Source organism: Mustela erminea, chromosome 14 (genome assembly GCF_009829155.1).
Source record: "Mustela erminea isolate mMusErm1 chromosome 14, mMusErm1.Pri, whole genome shotgun sequence".
NCBI lineage: Eukaryota > Metazoa > Chordata > Mammalia > Carnivora > Mustelidae > Mustela > Mustela erminea.
In genome coordinates, this window is record NC_045627.1 from 57,367,048 (window position 1) to 57,389,386 (window position 22,339).

The following is a 22,339-nucleotide window of genomic DNA, read 5'->3' on the forward strand; positions in this document are numbered from 1 at the left end:
CAGTGGTTTAAGCCTCTGCCTTCGGCTCAGGTCATGATCCCAGGGTCCTGGGATCAAGCCCTGCATCAGGCTCTGTGCTCAGCAGGGAGCCTGCTTCCCCCCTCTCTCTTTGCCTGCCTCTCTGCCTACTTGTGATCTCTTTCTCTCTGTCAAATAAATAAATAAAATCTTTTTTAAAAAAGTCTTCTCGGGCACCTGGGTGGCTCAGTGGGTTAAAGCCTCTGCCTTCGCCTCGGGACATGATCCCAGAGTCCTGGGATCGAGCCCCACATCGGGCTCTCTGCTCAGCGGGGAGCCTGCTTCCCCTCCTCTCTCTCTGCCTGCTTCTCTGCCTGCTTGTACTTTCTCTATCTGTCAAATAAATAAATTAAAAAATTAAAAAAAAAAAAAGTCTTCTTGGTGAATGTGGCTAAATCTATTTTTTTAGCCCAATTTAAACTTAGGACTTCTTTAGTGTTAAAATATAATATGTAAATAATAGGATTATCAATCAGTTATTGTATCCCAAGTGCTTTTGAAAATAGGAAAAAAGGTCCCATTTGGGGGGTAGAGATTACTTAAAAATAAAATCTTTAGGAGAAAAGTACATGGTATAGCTGCTTAAATTAGTTGTTGGGAAACAAAACAGGTGCAGGCCCTCAGTGAAGACTGTTAACGGTGCATACTGTGCAGAGTCATATAGGACATAGAGGTCTTGATGAACTTTCCCAGCCAGAGACATTGCCCTCAGGGTGTAGCCACAAAGCTTCTAGTAGGGATTCCCTTCCCTCCCACATGGCCTCTTCCCAAAGTTCCTGTTTGCTTACCTTACCAGTAATGTTCATAAAACAAGCTTATTCCTCCAATTTTCTATGAAGTTTTTGTTCATTTAGTTTGGTTTTGGTTTTTTTCCTTCCATCTCCCAAGGGAACTCGTATAGACATTTCCATTGTAGCCTCGACCTCTGCTTTGGCCACTGTGATGCAGGTGCCTCTCTCGCCTTGATCACTGAGGAAGTTGACCAGGGCCATGGAGGGAAAAGAAGAAGAAATTCTAATTGAGACGGAAAGGCAGTCTTCCCTACAGATTGCTTTCTACTGAGAGAGATTCCACTGTTACAAGTTGCCCTGAGAAGCTGATTTAGTTCTGCTGCATTGGGACTTAAATAGATTTTTCTCAGCAGGCTAACCGCCCAACAGTGTTTGCAATATTTCTTCAGGGAAATGTCTTTCTACTTCCAAACTACCCTGAGAGTGCACTTTTCTAGTTCATTCCATCCATTTGTTAGTCCACCAGACATAAGTGATGTGAAATAAAGTGCTCTAGAGGACAGGTGTGGACTTCAGAGTCAAATGGACCTGCCATAGAATTCCAGCTCTACCACTTAGAGTTGTACAGCTTTCACCTTGTGTGATCTCTAAGCATCAGTCATGTCATCTATAAATGGGGGCAAAATATTTCTGGTTAAGGGACACCTGCTGGCTCAGAAGAGCATACTACTCTTGATCTTGGGCTTCTGAGTTTGGGCTCCACGTGGGATGTAAAGAGTACTTAAAAATAAGATCTTTGAGGGTGCCTGGGTGGCTCAGTCTAAGTGTTTGCCTTCTGTTCAGGTTGTGATCCTGGGGTCCTGGGATCAAGCCCTGCATCAGGCTCCCTGCTCAACAGGGAGTCTGCTTCTCCCTCTGCCCCTCACCCCTGCTCATTCTCTCTCTCTCTTTCTCTGTCTCAAATAAATAAAATCTTTAAAATAAATAAATAAAATTGATACTACTATAACTCATTTTGGTGTTTTTTTTTAGAAAATCATAGTATCAAAGTTAGATTTTTTTTTATGTTCTGCCACTTGAACAGTTTTTTTTTTAACTTTCTGTGTCTTGAAACATGTTCTGAATTGTTTTATATTTAATAACAGTTTGGCGATATCACTTGTCTTACTTTTAATTGTTTTTATATAATATGCAATTCTCTTGCACATCTGCTGAGTATTTGTCATATTTTTTAATGTATTCTGTTGGTGTAGGAGAATTTTAAAACTTACTTATCTCAGATTTAATCTCTCTCTGACATACACCCTAGGCAGATGATGTTAGCGCTCTCCTGACCGCAGCCATGCCCCCTTCTGCTCTGCCTTCATGTTACAAACCTCAAGTGCTCAATGGCATGAGAAGCTCAGGAGCTACTGGGGATTCTCTGTCTTCAGGTCCATCCAGCCCATCAAGTCTTTCTGCAGCCAGCAGTCTTGACAACTTATCTGGAAGTTTTTCTGAGCTGTCTTCAGTAGTTAGTTCAAGTGGAACAGAGGGTGCCTCTAGTTTGGAGAAAAAGGATGGTGAGACATTCTATAAAAATAATTTTCTATCTTGTAATGTATCCACATGTTTGTCGTCTAGAATGCTAACAAGTCATTTTTCAAACTTAAATACAACTGTTAGTATCAGATTAATTAACACAGCCTTTACGTTTTATTCTTTTCTTGTTTTCTTTAAATGTTAGTAGAATTCCTCATGACACTTCTCCTTCGGAGTTGAGGCTTAATAAGTCTTACGCTGCTGACCTATTCTTTAGATGTAAATACGCTTTTTGAAAGGTTTAGAAGTCTTATGGTTGAGTAGGTATGCCTTGATATACCTCTTCCAGTGTATTACAGTTATGAAATACCTTTACTCCATGTCAAACTACCCAGTTGTGAAGATTATCTTTTTTAAGAGAAAGAAAAAGACGCACATACTTAGTCTATAAAACTGTTCTCTTTATCTTTTACTTCATCTCACCTTATGCAGCTTGGTGGAACTTGTTTGCATAAACTTTTTTGTGAAGTCGCTTACATGCTCAAAGATAAGAATTTTTTTTTTTTTGAGTTAAAGAAAACATATTAGCTTCAGTATGGAAACTTACTTTAAAGATACAGTTAAAAATAATTTTTTTTTATGAAAAGATTTTTTTTTTAATCTGTGCCCCACTGGTTGTTTCTTCTAATGATGTTGAAATTTTGTAGCTTTCTCTTTTTGCAATTTTTAATGGTATGTTCAGATACTCAGTATTATATCCCAAATGCCAATGAGTATTTCCTTCATCTTTACATTTTTCATGTGCATAGTAATACCACAAAACTCTGATGTTATAATGTTGATATACATTACTTTGTTCATTTGTTCTGGATTTTTTTATTTTCCAGTTCCAGCAGTAGATTTTAGCATAACTCAGTTTGTAAGAAATCTTGGACTTGAGCACCTGATGGATATATTTGAGAGAGAACAGGTGAGTAGATGAATTGTTTTGCTTGGTTTGATTTTCTGTAAGACCTCAAGGAAAAATTAGGACATACTTGAAATGCCTTGGACCATTCAACCTGTTTGTAGGAAGAGGAGAATGGTTTTTTAAGAGACTGGAAATCAGTCACTCTTCTAATTTAGCTATCTTGGAATTTCTGTTTAGTTTATTAACACAAAAAGATGGACTCTGATGAAATTTTTTTTTTAAATACATGGAAACACATTAAAGTATATATTCTTTTTAAGTGCATATGAGACATTCTCCAGAATAGATCACATACTAAATCACATATCAGACCTCAACAAATGATTGAGATCATACCATATTTTCTGACCACAATGCTATGAAATTTGAAGTCAACCACAGGAAAAAGTTTGGAAAGACCATAAATACATGGAGGTTATGCAGCTTGCTATTAAACAATGAATGGGTCAACAAGAATCAAAGAAGAAATTTAAAAATACATGGAATAATGGACTCTCATGTAGTAATAGTAAAGTAGCTTTCTCTAATGGAAAGCATCACTTATTTAGCCCCAAAGTAGGTTATCTTTGAGCTCTGTTTGGTCAGTTCAGTTGTGTCAGTCACTATGTACTCTTTAAATCTGACACTTCACTAGCCACTATGGGAAGGTAATAGGAATGCTGGGTGTATATCTGGGCTTTTCTAGAACAGTCCTATTTTAAAGTACACTGTCAGAATATATTTACTGATTTTTTTTTTTTGGTACGGAAAATATGGTAGTTACAGACTTACATCCCTAAGGAATTTTTGATCTACTTAATGGAACTCTAACAGTGTATGAAGAAATAAGTTTTGGCATAGATTTTAGAAATTCAAACAAAAGTTACTGCACTCTGGACTATTCAGGGAAAGCTTCATGGAAGATAAATAAGTAAAACAGGATTTCTGAATGTCTTCGGTTTCATAAAGTAGGAATAATATATTTGAGGGAAAAGGAATAGTTTGAACCCTGAGGCAGAAGTACCAGTTAGTGTAGTCCAGAGTCTGGAGGAAGCAGTAAAGGCATTGTATAAATGAGTTAGTTGTAGAGTGATGGTGGATATGTGCATTTTTGTTTTGCAATTTAAGTCCGCTCAGGTTCTTATGCTAAATGAAAACAACTTTATATTTAAAATAGTTATGTTTTAAATAGTTATATTTAAATGACTGTAGTTATATTCATTGAGATATTTTTGGTAGTTCATATCTGAAATTTAATTAGCTGTAACTTTTCAGGTTCAATTTAATAAGTGGTTTGCTTTCATTTCTAAGCTGTTCACAAAAGCCAAAGTAAATGTATAAATCTAATACATTAAAAGAACACCGGTATATGAATGTCCACCAAATATAAGTCTTCTAAACAATTTCATCCTCTTTTGTCAGATCACTTTGGATGTATTAGTAGAGATGGGGCACAAGGAGCTGAAGGAGATTGGAATCAACGCTTATGGACATAGGCACAAACTAATTAAAGGAGTTGAGAGACTTATCTCTGGACAACAAGGTATTTCATTTTAAATTAATGCTGTCATCATTTTAACAGTTGGCATAAGACAGTCCTCAGCTTACTAAATGATAATTAATAAATCCTGTGAGAGCGAGTCCATTTAACAGGAAGAACACTAGAATTTGAGAAACTTATCAAATCATAACACTGCTACTGTTACGTTTCCTGAGCTTCTGCCGGTAATTATGTGAAACTAAGTAAGATTTCTGACCAATCAGAAGTTTGGGGATTGCCTTTGCTCTGAAATTATTCTAGCTCTTAAAATTTTATGATTCTAAAAGATCAGAAACTTGAATATCTCCTTTCTGATGGTAATATAATAGGCAATGCCTAGACATTCAGGTCTGCCCATAAAATAATGTAAATCTCTCTTGTTGTAAAAGGCTAAATTCTAAACACCTGTAGTGGAAGTACTAGGAAAACTTGTTTTCCTGTTGTAATGAGGAAATCTGGGAAAACAGCATTGAGTAATATCTTTAATTCTTCTGAATGTTGGTACTTTTAAAAAATGCAGATTGCATTTGTTACGTTAACATTTCCTGTGTACCAGGTCCTGGGTAAAAAGGTGAAGTGTTCTAAGTATCAAGACCCATAGTTAAACTGAGGGCATGATTTACTGTCTCTGGGGTTAGATACTTCCTGTCATTGAAGTCCTGGCTATACACCTAGAGTCTAAGAAAAACTTAGACTAACAAAAATGAAGACATTTTCAGGGGAGGATGTATGATAGGCAGGATAGGGTCCATCTCTTGAAAAAATACCTCTAAAAGTTAGGTGATTGAAGTTAAGGAATACTTTAAACTAGAATTCTGGAATAGGACTAATTAAAGGTAGATGCGCTTTACTTGCCTGGCAGGGTCTAAGGCAAAAATGTTTAAAATGTGAGGCAGTCTGGAATATGTCTTATAGACCACAAAATTGTATAAGATAAAAAGGAGGGAAGACCCATGGCTCCCTGGAATGTTAGTATACAATATAAAAAACACCAAAAATGAAGAGAAACCAGAACTCTCAAGTTAGTTGTGGGTGGATGGCCGTCATGACTCTACTAGAATAATAGTACGTAGATCTGATAGGACAGAAATTCCAATGGAGTACTAACTAACAAGGATCATTTAGGAAAGAGGCAGGTTAAAAAAGGAATCAGGCAGTGTTTGTTTATTAAACATACAGTGTCTGGGATACAGTTCTTAAGACAGGGCCATATGTACCCCAATGTTCATAGCACCAATGGCCACAGTCACCAAACTGTGGAAGGAGCCAAGATGCCCTTCAACAGATAAATGGATAAAGAAGATGTGGTACATATGTACAACGGAATATTACACCTCCATCAGAAAGGATGAATACCCGGCTTTTGTAACAACATGGACAAGACTGAAGGAGATTATGCTGAGTGAAATAAGTCAAGCCGAGAAAGTCAATTATCATATGGTTTCACTTACTTGTGGAGCATGATGAATAACATGGAGGACATTAGGAAAAGGAAAGGGAAAGTGAATTGGGGTAAATCAGAGGGGAGACAAGCATGAGAGACAGTGGACTCTTGAGAAACAAACTGAGGGTTTTGGAGGGGAGGGGTGAGGGGATGTGTGAACCTGGTGGTGGGTATTAAGGGGGGCACGTATTGCATGGAGCACTGGGTGTGGTGCATAAACAATGAATCTTGGACACTGAAAAAATTAAGATGTTTAAAAATGTTTAAAAGACTAGATTGGAAGGCTCAGGAAATGATGGCAGAAACAGATACACTGCCCCCGCGTGGCAGAGGTATGTAACTGCATGCCACCTCTGGTCTGTAGTCACTCTGATAACATCCAGCTGCAATTGCAAAGGAACATTCATTCCTACATGAAGGAGAATTTTTACGGCACAGAATAACTGTATCTGCTCTAGCAGATCAGGGTCACTTGCATGCATAAAGTTACCACCTTTCTTGTCTTCGTTTGAAGCCATGATTCTATATGTTTTGCAGAGTGGTACCGCAGTAGTCTGACAGTCTGTCATTTTGCTAGATTATCCCTAGCTATCCATCGGTGCATCAAGTCAATAGATGACTTGTCCTCATCTTTGAGCACTGCTGAAACATCTTAGGATGGTACACAAGTTCAAGCATGTGTCATACTCTTTATTTTGTTAAGTCTTTTTTATTCATTGAACTATTCCCTTTTGTAAGTCTCCACACTTTGTAGATATTGTAATTCAGCTATATCTGTAAGTCTTTATCAGAGTTTAGCATGTTGATGGTAGTCTTGTTATTCAGACCAGAACAGTGCTCTAACTCTCCAGGGGCAAACTACCATGTGCTGAGCCAGCAATAATGAATTTGATCCCTACCTGGGAAAACAGCAGAGCATTCGAGATCTTGTTGTAGGGACTGAGGGAGAGGTGTGTGTTCCAGATACACCAAGGAAATTAGAAAATTCTGTTCAAGACTCCATTTAAAAAACTTAACAGTTACCTTAACAATTGACATTCAGGAAAACACAACATTCATTGCTGAATTAAAAACTGTTAGTGATTAGAATAAACATTCAGTAGTTAGTAAACTTTGTCGAGTTAATCATTCTGAGATGATTCAGAATTACCTGAGGCTAGACAAGTTTGTCATAATTCTTCCTCGTATTTACAAAAATTAAAGGCTAAGTGCTGAAAGGGCTGTATAGTTAGTGAAGGAAATAACTGAAGAAAAAAAATGCGTGACAAACTTAAGAGATAGAGAAAAAAAAGATTTTCTGAACTATTCCCAGAAAACCCGTATAGCTTGTGTCAAAATTAGTAGTCTAAATGCAGTGTGGTGTTCTGGTTTGGATCCTAGAACAGAAAAAGGAGGACATTACTGGGAAAAACTAGTGAAATCCAAATAAAGTCTATAATTTACTTATTTAATGTGACAGATGCACTGTGGCTATATAAAATGGTAACACTGGGGGAGCATTAATGTTCTTAATGGTAATATTAGGAAGTTTAGTGAAGGGTACACAGAACTCTCTATAGGATCTCAGCCTTCCTGAAAATCTAAATTCATCCAAAATTAAAAGTTTTTAAAAACTGGTAGTAAACATCATAAATCAAACAGCTGTTTTTGGTTGATGTTTAACTTGGGGGGGGTTTTTGGCATATATCTTTTTACCTTCAAATTTCATTTGCTAGGTCTTAACCCATACTTAACTCTGAACACCTCTGGAAGTGGAACAATTCTCATAGATCTATCTCCTGATGATAAAGAGTTTCAGTCTGTGGAGGAAGAGGTATGTTCATATACCTTAAATGAATGTTGGTTCAGTAGCTAAACTTCCTAGAGGTTTCCAGATCTTAAAAATATCGTAGGGTTTTTTCATTGTCCTTAACTCTTTTACCACCTGGAAAACATTCAGATTTAGTATTTAAGGTACACTCCCTCAATAAACTTTAATTCCAGTAACTTGGTTCAGTACTACAATTAATACTAATGCAGAATTCTGTTGGAGAAGAGTTTATTGTCGTTTGAAAAAAAAAAAAAAATGCCAATATTCCCGCCCTTCATGAAGGCAATTACAAAGCCCAGTATCTCAGACAAAACCCAGAGTATGTGGATGCTACTTATACAGGAAACTTTTCTTCTAGATATCTTTCCACAAAACTCTTGGATCTACTGAAATCTCTGAATAGTGCCTTACACTTTTGAAGAACATGTGTGTGAGGAACACAGAGATAAAAAGTTAAGTAGGACTGAGTTCTAAAATTCAAGAAACTCCAATTCTCGATGAAGTACAAATTGTGTTTTATTAATGAGGGTGACATGAATTGGAACAAATAAATGATTGCTTTGTTTTTTAGTATATCAGGTGATTAGCTTTGTGTGTTTAACACCTGTGCATTAGTTTTTTTTTCTTCCTTTAGTTTGCATTATATAATTTTCACCTGTAAATAGTTTTCAGATTGACTAGCTAATTATCTCTAGAAAACAGTCCTTGTGAATTTATAGGACTCCCATTCCTTAAACAACAAATACATCAAAATCTCATTTTGTATTCTCAAAAACAGAAGCATAGGAGTCAAGAACCATGTTCCCCATATCAGAAAAAACAAAAGTTAATACACATGTATTTGACACATTTTTTCCACCAGATGCAAAGTACAGTCCGAGAGCACAGAGACGGAGGTCATGCAGGTGGGATCTTCAACAGATACAATATTCTCAAGGTAAGAAGTTAGTGAAAATAAAGTTTTCAGAGACCATAGTTTTTCAAAGCTTGGAATGGTAATTAACTTTCGTAAGACTATAATCTTTCTAGCCTAGTAAGTCTTTGACATAACATTGGGATATTTTGGGAAAGATGATATCCTTGGAAGGTTAAGAGTCTCAAAAATCCCTGTACTACTGTTTTGTTTTGTTGGTTGTGGTGGTGCTGTTTTCATAATGAATAATTCAGACCCTCTTGAACATACTGAAGTTTAGCATATATGCCTTATCTTGGGATAATGATAAATCCTGTAGGTTTAGGACTTTAAATATAAAAATTACTATTAAGGTACTCTTGTTATATAACAAAGCTGAATTTTTTTGTGTGGCTCAGGGGAGGTCTCCATCTTATACCATGCTTCCTTTTATTTGTCCTGAGATGACTCCAGGTTTCTCTGAGTCCCCCTACATGTCACTTCACAGTAATTTTAGTAGTACTCCTTTTATGTATTCATCTTTTCCAAAAACAGTCTTTAAAAATGTTGTGAGTCATTCACGTGATAGTCCTTTTTCTTGACTTTCTCAGGGCCTTTTCCAGCTTTGCTGTGTTTTTCTTGAACTACAGCAAGCAAAAATGCACACTCTACTTGAGATGCATAAATATTTTTGTGAGCTACGCTCATATATCTTAATAATTCTAAAGACAATTAAAATGTGGCAATGTTTTTATAATACCTAAATTTTTTTTTAAGGATTTTATTTATTTATTTGACAGAGAGAGACAGTGAGAGAGGGAGTACAAGCAGGGGGAGGGAGAAGCAGGCTTCCCACTGAGCAGAGAGCCCAACATGGGGCTGGATACCAGGACCCTGGAATCATGACCTGAGCCGAAGGCAGATGCTTAATGACTGAGCCACCCAGACGCCCCTATAATACCTGAATTTTAAACTCAAAAGTGAATAGTATCAAATCTTTAATCTGTTTTATATTACTGTTTCAGAATAATAAACTATTATGAGTATAATATTAGATGTCATATTTTAGAGTTAGTGAATACTGCAACTATTGAGATTGCTTTGTTCATACTGTTAGATAACAAAAGCACACATTATTCAGGTAAAGGAATCCTACTTCTGGAAACTCCGTTTTATTAGTTTATATCATAGGAGGACAAGAGTAACACCTTGAGATTTCTACTCATGAACATATATAATAATTTTTAATAAGACATAATTGTGCGTATAACAGGCAAATTTCAGTCAAGTCTGCCTTATCTACAAGTAGTAACAAAATGTATAGAGATTTGTTAAGGGTGAGCGCAGGAGAGAAGAGGATATGTTTTTGATTTTCAAAATAGTTAAAAGTTGAGAAAAGGTATGCTGTTTTCTTCCTCTGTAAAGATAATTTAATGCAATATTTAATGAATTTTTCAATGACAAAACTTCATTTTTGTTTTTTGGGGAGGGGTTTTTGTTTTGGGGTGTTTGTTTTTTTTTTTTTTTTTAAAGATTTTTTATTTTTATTTATTTGACAGAGATCTCTTGTGTCAGTTATGTTCATTGATTACATCTATGACAGTATTTTGAGTTTTTTTAGCCAAGGCTAAAACCACCACTGCCCAGATGTGCTCTGGGACCAGCAAGGGGCTGTAGTACCTTTAAACACAACCAAGAAACAGCTCTAGGTTTATGAATTTTAATCCTGGAAATACTCCAAATGAGGGGTGCCTAAGTGGCTCAGTGGGTTAAGCCTCTGCCTTCGGCTCAGGTCATGATCCTCAGGGTCCTGGGGTCAAGCCTTGCGTCGGGCTCTCTGCTCGGTGGGGAGCCTGCTTTTCCCGCTCTCTGCCTGCTGCTCTGCATACTTGTGATCTCTCCCTCTCTGTCAAAGAAATAAATAAAATCTTAAAAAAATAATAAAAATAAAGAAATACTCCAAATGAGACCACCTTTAGTGGTTCTCCAAACAAAACTTTTAGGAATTGGAAGGGTAGGGAAGAGTAGAAGGTATGTCTCTGTGTTTCTGTACTTGTCTTAAAAATGGTGTTTGGTGTGGCTATTTCAAATATTTTTAATTAATAACAGATAAAGATGATACTTCGAGCCAGATAAAGCAGAGGGAGGTTGAAAGAAACTGTCTCTTTTTAATACTTATAGAACTCCACATATCTGATTGGGAGATGTTTTAGTAATAATCTTCTAAATTAGAATGGAAGTATTTTAGTCAACAGTATTTCTGACCTTCACATAAGGCTATATGTAGCTTTTTTTCCCTTTGAAGTTTTTGATTTCCAAAATGTAGCTATATTTCTGTCTTTATGTTTGAGACCGAGTATTTTTAGCTGACTGAAATAAAACATGGTTTACATTTCAGAAAAAACTTTTGCCTCTCTACTGGCTGTGTGGACCATTTTAGTTAAGATGAACAAGTAGGTAAGTAATTATGAACTAAGATTTTGATTTTTCTGATTTCTTTTTTATAGATTCAGAAAGTTTGTAACAAGAAACTATGGGAAAGATACACTCATAGGAGAAAAGAAGTTTCTGAAGAAAACCACAACCATGCAAATGAAAGAATGCTGTTTCATGGTAAGATTCCTCTTCTCCGAGATACCTGGCTGGCTCAGTAGGGAGAGCATGCAGCTCTTCCTCTCAGAGTTGTGAGCTCAAACCTTACTTCAAAAAAAAGGGGGGGGAGGTCCTTCCCCATCCTACTACCATCCTCTTCTACATTATTTTTTAACCATGTATGAAATAATGAGCCTATTTTTCTCATGCCACTTTTTTTTTTAAGATTTTACTTATTTATTTGGTAGACCAAGATCACAAACAGGATCACATAAGGACGAAATAGAGAAATGGAAATGTTGACTATTCATATTTTCCTCTTCTCTTTATATCAAAACTGCATATTACGATCACTCTGAGAAGTGGTGTGTGTTATTTTTAACTCATTGATTGCCTTAAAATTAAAACAAGGTCTGAGGGGCCCCTGGGTGGCTCAGTCATTAAGCATCCGACTCTTGACTTTGGCTCAGGTCATGATCTCAGGGGGCCAAGCCCCAGTTCGGCTCTGTCTCCACTGAGTGTGGAGACTGCCTAAGAGTCTCTCTCCCTCTCCCTCCACCCCTACACACCCACCCCCAGCCGCTCAGGAGCTTGCTTTCTCGCTCGCTCTCACTCTCTCACTCTCTCACAAAAATAAAAGTAAAATGAAGCAAGGTCTGAAAATAGCCACAGAAGACCATACACATCCTATTCTGTGTATTCTAAGTATTAAAACTACAAATAAGTAAATAGAATCCTTTTTAAAAAGGGGGAGGGGTCGCTTGGGTGGCTCAGTTGTTAAGCTGCTACCTTCAGCTCAAGTCATGATCCTGGAGTCCCAGGATTGAGCCCCAAATCAGGCTCCCTGCTCAGCAGGGAGTCTGCTTCTCCCTCTACCCTTCACCCTGCTTGTGCTCTCTCAAATAAATAAGTAAAATCTTTAAAAAACAAACAAACAAAAAACTACATTTAACTTCATTGTGTTAAAAGAGCCATTATCAGTCAAGGGTGCCTGGCTGGCTCAGTCGATAGAGCAAGTGATTCTTAATCTTGGTTTCCTGAGTTCTAGCGCCATTTTAGGGATGGAGATTACTTTTAAAAATAAATAAATCTTTAAAAAAAAAAAGCCATTTTTATCATTGAACTTAGGGAATTTTCAGAGAACTTAACGTAGAATTGAGAGCAACTTTATTTTTGAAATTTCCTGAGTGTTTTTATGTTGCAAACTAACAGATTTTGGTTGGTCTTTCTTTTTTTCTAAGCATTGTGGAGCCCAGCATGGGGCCTGAACCCACAACCCTGAGACCAAGACCCAAGCTAAGATCAAGGGTCAGACGTCCAACTTACTGAGCCACCCAGGCACCCCAGTCTTTCAGATTTATAGCAAAGATGAATGTAGATAGTAATACAGTGCTTATCAAGTCTTCAAGCACATAGTAGTCCCATCTGTTTTTTATTTGGCTTTGATTGCAGAAGATTTTTTATAGACCTATAAAGTTCTATAGAACACAGCATTTTAATTTCACAGTTCTTTGGAAGAGTGGCTATAGCAGACTGAATTGGTACATAATATCTAAAGAACATTTCTCATTCTGAAATCCTAAAAATCATTATGATAATCCCTTATCACAGAGTACGATTTATTTATGTACTGACTTGATAAAATGAATGATTTATCTATTTTACAGTATAAATGATTTTGGTTTTTCCAAATCAATTCAAATAAGTGATTCTGTCCTTCAGTATATCTACAGAGTGGAATTCAGCATACTTTCCCATCTCTTTATCAACAGGGACACTAATCTTGATGAATCAGTGAACTGTTATATTGGCTTTCCCCAACACCCACCCCTCACCCTACTCTCTGGCCTGCTTCCCATGATTACCTCCTTCCCTTTGGCTAAGCTCTTCTTGGCACACATGCAAGGAACAGGGAGAAAGTAGTCAGTATGCAGAGAACAAAGAACACACCACATTTGCAGATAGAATCTGGTATAACGGGATGATAGGCAGAGAAGTGGACGGATGGGAGAGAAGAGAAGAGGGGTGCCTGAGTGGAGCAGTCAGTTAAGCCTCCAATTCTGGGTTTTGGCTCAGGTCATAATCTCAGGGTCATGAGATCAAGCCCCATGTAGGGCTTCATGCAGAGTCTGCTTAACACTATCTCTTCCTCTCCCCATTACCCCCCCACACACATAAACACCCACATGCGCTCATGCTCACTTGCTCGGTCTTTCTCTCCCTCTCAAGTAAGTAAATCCTTAAAAAAATAAGAAGAAGAGAATGAACATGACAAAATCACATTGGGGATGCCTGGGCAGCTCAGTCAGTTAAGTGTCTGCCTTTGGCTCAGGCCATGATCCCAGGGTACTTGGATAGAGTCCCATACTGGGCTTCTTGCTCAGCAGGGAGCCTGATTCTCCTTCTGGATGCTTTTCCCTCTGCCTGCCACTCCCCCTGCTTGTGCTTTCTCTCTCTCTCTCTCTCTCTCTCTCTCTCTCTGGCAAATAAATAAAATCCTTTAAAAAAAATAAAGGGGCACCTGGGTGGCTCAGTCAGTTAAGCATCTGCCTTCGGCTCAGGTCATGATCCCAGCGTCCTGGGACCAAGTCCCACATTGGGCTCCCTGCTTAGCGGGGAGCTGCTTCTCCCCCTCCCTCTGCCTGCCACTCCCCCTGCTTGTGCTCGCTCGTGCTCTCTCTCTCTCTCTCTCTGTGTCAAATAAATAACATCTTTAAAAAAAAAAAAGACCACTTTGGCTACTTTGAACCTAGAAAATGTACACAGTTGTGAGTGTCAGTATAAGACTTAATTGCATTCACCACTGCTATATTAGGAAATTGTGTGAAACCCTTGGTTCTGCATTTGTATGGATTTGGGGTCTGGAATTTAATAACTTTAACATTGGTATATCAAGTAATCTTTTCTTTTACTAGTTGAATCTGTGCGTGTCTTTTTTTTTTTTTTTTAAACCTCTCATCCACCACCTTACTAGAAACATCAGTTGGTATTAGCAAGTCTTCTAAAATAGTTACTTCCTCTAACGGCATAAACTAGCTGACAGTTAACTTGTTATACTTGTTTTTTTATATTCTTTATTGTGGTATTCAGGTATGTCTGTTTAGGAATTTAACTTCAAAGAATGTTTCATTTTATTTTTCTTCTAAGATAATTTTAAATTGTTACTTACCTACATGTATTTTAGGATCACCCTTTGTGAATGCAATTATTCATAAAGGCTTCGATGAAAGGCATGCCTACATAGGTGGCATGTTTGGAGCTGGGATTTATTTTGCTGAAAACTCTTCAAAAAGCAATCAGTATGTCTATGGAATTGGAGGAGGTACTGGGTGTCCAGTTCACAAAGACAGATCTTGTTATGTTTGCCACAGGTAAGAGATTACTTGTTCTCATTTTGTTTATTTAAATTCAATTAATTAAATATAATGTATCATTTGTTTCAAGGTCTGTGAATCATAAATATTATGTAATACCCAGTGCTCATTACAGCACATGCCCTTCCTGGCATCCATGACCCAGTTACCCCATCCCTCGCCCCCTTCCCTTCCAGGAATCCTCAGTTTTCTTCTTCTTAAGGTTTGTCTCCCCCTCTGGTTTTATCTTGTTTCATTTTTTCCTCTCTTCCCCTGTGATCCTCTCTCTTATTTCTTAAATTCTCAATTTATTTGGATAAGAACTGGTTTCATATTTGAGAAATTTGGAGAGAAAGGGCATCATCTTGGACAACTTTAGAAATCCAGGCTAGGCATGTTTCAGGTTGTTTTTGGCCCTCTCACCAGTTGTAATTATAGCTAGTATTTATTAAATGATCTGTGTAGGACAAGCACAGTTCTGAGCAGTTGACCTATTTAAATCATTTTATCATTGGAACACCTAGTGTTCCAATAGAACACTGAAATAGACAGTATCTTTGGACTTGAGAGATTTTATTGTGTCTCTTAAATATTATAGGAGTGTAGATTTTTTCAAAATACGTTATTCAAGGGGCACCTGGATGGCTCAGTCAGTTAAGTGTCTGACTCTTGATTCTGGCTCAAATCATGATCCTCAATCCCCATGTTAGACTCCATTGCTGGGTATGGAGCTGCTTAAGATTCTCTCCCTCTCCCCCTGCACCTCCCATTCCCTGCCCCCATTTAAAGTTTTGTGGAGGGGGGTTTTGTTTTTTTAATAAGAGAGAGCACACGCGAGAAAGATCACATAGGGAGAGGGAAAAGCAGACCCACAGCTGATGAGAGAGCCTGATGTGGAGCTCAGTCCCCGGACTCTGAGCCAAAGGCAGACCCTTAACCAACTAAGCCCCCCAGGCCCCTGCTCCTCCTGTTTAAATAGACAGAACTCAAATGCTAAAATGGCATTACTTGCCAAGCCTAATTATTTCATAGCAATGCATGAGGGAGTCTCCTTTCTGCTGTGATAGGATCCTAGAATCTTCAATTTATGATATTACAACTTGAAAAGTTATAACAAAACACATCAATCCCTTTTAAAAAGTACATTAATATCAAATAACTACTTTGTACTTTCTTTCTCCACTTTTAGTTACCCTGGTCTAATAACTCAGTTGTTAAAATCATTTAGATAACTTGCCCCTGTTAATAAACTCCTCATAGGTAAGCACAAATTATCTTTTGCCATTGGAAAAATTGAGTAAAATTAATTATTGCAGTTTATTCTATAGTTAGGGTGTTTCTTATACAAATCTAGAACGGGGCGCCTGGGTGGCTCAGTGGGCTAAAGCCTTTGCCTTCGGCTCAGGTCACGACCTCAGGGTCCTGGGATAGAGCCCCCCGCATCGGGCTCTCTGCTCAGCGGAGAGCCTGCTTCCCTTTCTCTCTCTCTGCCTGCCTCTCTGCCTACTTGTGATCTCTGTCAAATAAATAAATAAAATCTTTTAAAAAAAAAAAAAAAACCTAGAACAATCTTCATCAAACATTAGCAGACATGAGAATCATTTAGAGGGCTTGCTAAAACACAGATTCCTAAGCCCTGCCTGCTCAGTTGCTGATTTAGTAGGTCTGGGATGAAGCACAAGAACTTGAATTTCTGCTGAGCTCTGGGGTGGTGATGTTTTCTGATCAGTGATGTAGAAGAAAGCCCTGGAGCACTAGTTCTCAGCCTTGGTGACACGTTGGTATCACCTGGGGAGCTTTAAAAACTGCTGATGCTGATGTCCCACCCTCAGAGAATCTCTTATAATTTCTGGGCATTGGGATTTTTTTTTTTAAAGTCTTACCAGCTGATTGTGAAAGGTTGCCAAGTAAAGAACTGCAATCTTGGAGGAAAACAAGGTCTTTTTTTATATTACTCTTGTTTTCCCCTTAAATTTAGACTTGTGTAGGCGCCCGAAGTCAGCCCTTCTGGGCATGAACTCCCATCCTCTTCTGTTTTAGATCGTAAATTAATTGGACAGGTTAAAAGGCTTATAATTTCTTGAGAGTCTATAAATTGAACTTTGCTGTCACATTATCTGGAGTTGAAAGTTCTGAGTACTTTCTCTTTAACTCATAGTTAAAATAGTTCTGATTATAATAAGTAGTGTTTTACAGTCTTACAAACTGTCTTTGGAACAGAAAGGTTGGTTCTCTACAAATCATTTTATTAACTTAAGACTTTTGTGTTTGGGTTATCACAGGGCTGATCGTAACTATAATAGAAATCTACTAGAAATGCTAAGGCTTCCAACAAGCATATTTAGATAATAACTATAGGTAGCCTCTCTTCTTTGGAGAACAGAATCAACTGGCTCACCAAAATCTTTTCTCCTCTGAAAAACAAAGAAGAGAAACCATTAAGTAATTTTTTTTAAAAAGGGTTCATTGGAAATAAGGAAGGTCAATTATCCACTTGAAGGGATTGGGAGAGTAATCTCAAATTTCTGATAAGTGAAAACTATTTGAAGAACTAACATTTCAGCTGAAGCATAAAAAAATGAGTGGTAGTCAGTTAAGAGTGGCAGAAATAGGTACCATTCTCTGTGGTAAAGGAAGTGGTGTGTATGATGCCCCTGAGGTTCAGAAAGTTGGCCTGTGTGAAGAAAGGAAATTAATGCTCCTGGTGCACAATGAACACGAAGTAAGATTTGAGAATTTAGAGCCATTGTAAGCAGTTTGGGTTTTCTTCCAAGTACACTAAGTACCCTCTTCAAAGTTTCAAGAAGTAAAGTGATGTGGTTTGATTAATGTTTTATGTGCTGGGTTGTTTTTTTGTTTTGTTCTGTTTTTTTAGATAACTGGGTGCTTGGATGGAAAATAGTTTAGCTAGGAATTAGAGGAGAAATAGAAGTTCAGAGGCCATTATTCCCAGTCCAAATAAAAATTTTGGTGATTTGAATTTAACAGTAGCAATAGAATTAAGAAAATGAATTTCAAATGCATTTTGAAGGTGAAATCAATTAGACTTGATTAGTTGGATAGATGTCCATCTTTGCAAGCTACTTTGTGGGAGCTCCCTAAGTCCCATTCTTCCCACTTGGGCTATGGTTTGTGCTTTTCCTCTGGGTACCGATAAGAGCAGAGTTTCCATCTCTGTGAGATTGTCACATTTTCAGTTTATATAGTTAAGAATTAAAGTGGCAAATTCATTAATGAGAGTAGAAGACATTCCTGCAAAATTCTTTTAAGGATGAAATGACCAACAGCTCTGAATAAATACACTAAAAAGCTTAACACACTGTACAGAAATAAAACTGCCATGTACTACCTTGTTGTCAGGGAGATCTTTTCATGTTACAGGCAGCTGCTCTTTTGCCGGGTAACCTTGGGAAAGTCTTTCCTGCAGTTCAGTGCAATGAAAATGGCACATTCTCCTCCAGGACATCACTCAGTCACTGGTCGACCCAGCGTGAACGGTCTAGCATTAGCTGAATATGTTATTTACAGAGGAGAACAGGTAATTTGGTTTTATTTGTTCATCTTCAGAATGATTTAGAGCCATACTTTAATAAACTCTTTGTACTACTCTCTTAAGTTGACAAGGAATATTGCCTTAACAACTGGGCTGGGTTTTTTTAAAAGTAGCAAAAATAATAGAGAATTCCCATATACCCTTTGCCCCGATTTTCCCAATGTTAACGTTTTATCATTCTCCCTCGTTTGTATGAATACAGATTTTTCTCCTGACCTGCTTGAGAGGACATTATAGGCTTGCTGCGTAGCCTTAAATGGTTCAGTGTGTATTTCCCAAAAATAAGGACATTTTCTTTTAAAATTATCAACATTGGGAAGATACCATTGATAGAATATTATCTTACAGACTTTATTCAGATTTTGCCAATTTTGGTGGATCTTTTTTCTGTTTTATAACCTTCCATAAAATATAATTAATCAGAATCTTGTATTTAGTAGTTAACCTGTCTGTAGCAGAGAAACATGCAGTTCTCTCCTGCTCTTAGTGACACAGATGCAGTCAGAAGCATCTCTAGAGCAGTGTTCTGAACTGAGGATATGTACAAGGATCTCCTCAATTATTAAAAACAAACATGGATACCTGTATGGCTCAGCGGGTTAAAGCCTCTGCCTTCAGCTCAGGTGTTGATCTCAGAGTCCTGGGATCGAGTCCTGTATTGGGCTCTCTGCTCAGCAGGGAGCCTGCTTCCCCCTCTCTCTCTGCCTGCCTGTCTGCCTACTTGTGATCTGTGTCTGTCAAATAAATAAGTAATATCTTTTTAAAAAAGAAAAGAAAAGAAAAAAAAAAACACATGCTTAGGATTCATCCTAGACCTGATTGGAACCTAAGAGGGATTGGAAGCAAGGTAAGGATGTTTTAAGAAAATACCCAAAGAGGAGTCTGATCCACACATTAATTTAGAACCTCTTCTCTAAAGATTAGGAATTCTTATGGTAAAATCACCTTGCAAAAAATTTGTTTACCGGGATGCCTGGGTGGCTCAGTTGGTTAAGCAGCTGCCTTCAGCTCGGGTCATGATCCCAGGGTCCTGGGATCGAGTCCCACATAGGGCTCCTTGCTGGGCAGGGAGCCTGCTTCTCCCTCTGCCTCTGCCTGCCTCTTTGTCTGCCTGTGCTCGCTTGCTCTCTCTCCCTCTGTCTCTGGCAAATAAATAAATAAAATCTTTAAAAAAAAAAAAAAAAAACTTGTTTACCAACATTTAATCTTTCTCTTCCAGGCTTATCCTGAATATTTAATTACTTACCAGATTATGAGGCCTGAAGGTATGGTTGATGGATAAATAGCTGTTTTAGGAAGCTAAATCCACTGAACCTAGTAAAATCGTCTGAGCAGCTGGTGGCCTCTTAAGTTTTACTCCTTCGCTGAGAAATACCATCTTGTCCACAAGCCTGTGACAGAAGGATAAAAAATGTGAAAGAAGTTTAACATTCTGACTTGATAAAGCTTTAATAATGTACAGTGTTTTCTAAATATTTCCTGTTTTTCAGCACTTTAACAGATGCCATTCCAGGTTAAACTGGGTTTGTCTGTACTAAATTATAAACAAAGTTAACTTGAATCTTTTATAGGTTATGCATTGATTCTAACAGAAACTGTAATCCCCTCCACAGAATTCATTTTACTAATACAGCACTGTGTTCTTTAAAACACAGCATTTACACTGAATACGATTTCATTTGTAAAACTGTAAATAAGAGCTTTTGTACTAGCCCAGTATTTATTTACATTGCTTTGTAATATAAATCTACTGTTTCAGAACTGCAGCGGTTTACACGTTTTTTCATACGTACTGCACATCTGTATTTCATCTTGCATCATCATGACTGAGTGAACTTAACATCTGATTCCAGAGGCTATGGTTTGAGCTGTTAGCAAAGACTTTGTCAGTTGAGAAAGATGGATTTATCAGATTTAATTAGCTGATGGAAGCATTTATCTCTCATTAGAAATCTTTCCCATTGAAGAACTTCATGAAGACTCTGGGGATTTAATTTGTGATTACCTTTTATGTATAAGACACATTCCAAAGAGCTCTGTGAACGTCCTGATGATTAAAGACACTTCTTTACTGGCCTCAAACTCTGGGTTTCACATTGGAAAATTTTCTCATTTCATTTTGTGAAAATCAGAGCAAGTGCTTCTTTATTTCAGAGGCTGCATCCTGCCACTGAGCAATTAATCACAGGATTCTTTTTGTGGAGCATAAATAGGAAGTTACATTTCAGAGGTAGGAAGAGGAATCCTGAATAATTTTCCAATCTGTTCTAATTACCCTAAATTGAAAGGGGAAGAAAAGCAAATGAGGGGGGGGGGGGCATTTTTTTTTTGTCCTAAGTATTTTTTTTCTTGTTCTTCCTCCTTGGCCTCACTATTACAGTCAATCTGTACACCATAGGTAAGCTGAACCCAGAACCATGAAACAAATATAAGTGTCTCAGTTCTCTCCAGGTCATCTTCATGGGCAGGTGCTGTGACACAGTGCTTCCTGGTCCTGGGTAGCCTCATTGTGACATTCAAGTCACTTGGAAATACACTGTATGTGTGCACTATTTGGTGACAGGCCTGTTGGGCAGCTGTAGAGGGAAGTGCTGTCCCATAAAATGCCATTCCTGTTTTCTAAAGGAAAACTGTGTTTTCCATGAAATCAGCTAAAGCTTCTTGGGCCAGAGACATGAATTATAGCAGTGTATTTGTGACTCTAGCTGCCTCAAGAGGCAAGGCAGGTTTTTACCAACTTAAGTCTCTACAAGTGAGAATGTTCCCCTTCACTCTCTGTACCAGTTCACTTTTGTTTTACATTTTATTCCATCTCTAAATTACCTGGCTCTTTGCAGTAACTTGTACATAAAGTGCTAGAAAATCATGTTTCTTGTCCTAAGTAAGAGTTAATCAGACTAAATGCATATCTGGAATTGTTTCTATGATGTAAATTGTGATCATATTCTTGACCTTGAAGTGCTTTTATACAGCTCTCTAATAATTGCAATTATGATCCTAAAGTAATTTCTTGGAACACAAATGGAGTATGCCAAATTTTATATAATTTTTCAGATTCTGGAATCATCCAGGTTTTATAATTAGAAGATAATGAGATGAGTTAATGGAGTTTATATTTACATGACCAGATCTCCCAACATTGACCCCATAACACTCCCCCTGTAAGTGAATCTGGAATTGCTTATCATGTAAAGTCATCAAGGTCTCTGAGTTTATGACTGTAGCCTGTGTTGTTTCATCTAATCCATTGCTTAATTACTGTGTTGTTTTCCTATGAATGATTACATTGTGGTTAATATGTTAGCATGGCAATATTTTCAGATAGCTTTTTGTTTGTTGGCTATTTCGGGGGGGTTGGGGGTGGTTTGGAGGATTTTTTTGGAGTTTTTGCATGAAATATCTTACTTTATAATGATGGAATTGCTTTTTCTTTTGTCTTGTGATTTTTGCTTTTGCTTTTTTTCTTTTTTCTTTTTTTTTTTTTTTTTTCTTTTTTTTGAAGTGAGATTTAACTTTTTGTGAGTAGTACTATTATATCCATCTTGGGTGTCTTACTTGTACTGTATCACATTCCATACCCTCATTTAATTCTTAATAAAGTGTTTATTTGTTTCTCTGGGTAGCATGGTAATTACTGGAATAGTATAAATGTGTTGAATGGTCTTTGAGAAAATGGATTAAGATTACAATAAACCACAATTGCAGGAAAACAATGTAGTTCTGCGTCTAACAGTGATAGAGTGCAGTTTAAAGTTTAAAATTTTGAATGTTGTGACCATAACCTATTCAGATGCTTTAAGATGGATGTAGTTATAAGATGCTTTCAGACATTTAATCAGTCCAGTACAAGTTTTGGCAAACCTCAAAGCTTATTCCTGGGTAATCTGTCTTCTAAAAAGGAATGTATTTTTTTGTTTGCTTGTTTTGTTTCAAGTA

At 37.5% G+C, this 22,339-nt stretch overlaps 1 protein-coding gene across 3 annotated transcripts in view; it reads left to right on the top strand.

The window, feature by feature from the left end:
- Positions 1-22,113, top strand: part of TNKS2 (tankyrase 2) — a 70,266-nt gene extending 48,153 nt beyond the window's left edge. For 2 of the 3 annotated variants that reach the window (XM_032312100.1, XM_032312099.1), the window contains 9 exons: positions 2,059-2,311; positions 3,158-3,240; positions 4,642-4,762; positions 7,919-8,016; positions 8,876-8,950; positions 11,413-11,518; positions 14,682-14,868; positions 18,232-18,388; positions 19,623-22,113. In XM_032312100.1, coding sequence (XP_032167991.1) covers positions 2,059-2,311; positions 3,158-3,240; positions 4,642-4,762; positions 7,919-8,016; positions 8,876-8,950; positions 11,413-11,518; positions 14,682-14,868; positions 18,232-18,388; positions 19,623-19,685 — 1,143 coding nt within the window. In that variant the 3' untranslated portion in view covers positions 19,686-22,113. Of the gene's footprint in view, positions 1-2,058; positions 2,312-3,157; positions 3,241-4,641; positions 4,763-7,918; positions 8,017-8,875; positions 8,951-11,412; positions 11,519-14,681; positions 14,869-18,231; positions 18,389-19,622 lie in introns of those variants that run through there. The other variant, XM_032312102.1, reaches the window with a different exon arrangement.
- Positions 22,114-22,339: the final 226 nt, after the last annotated feature.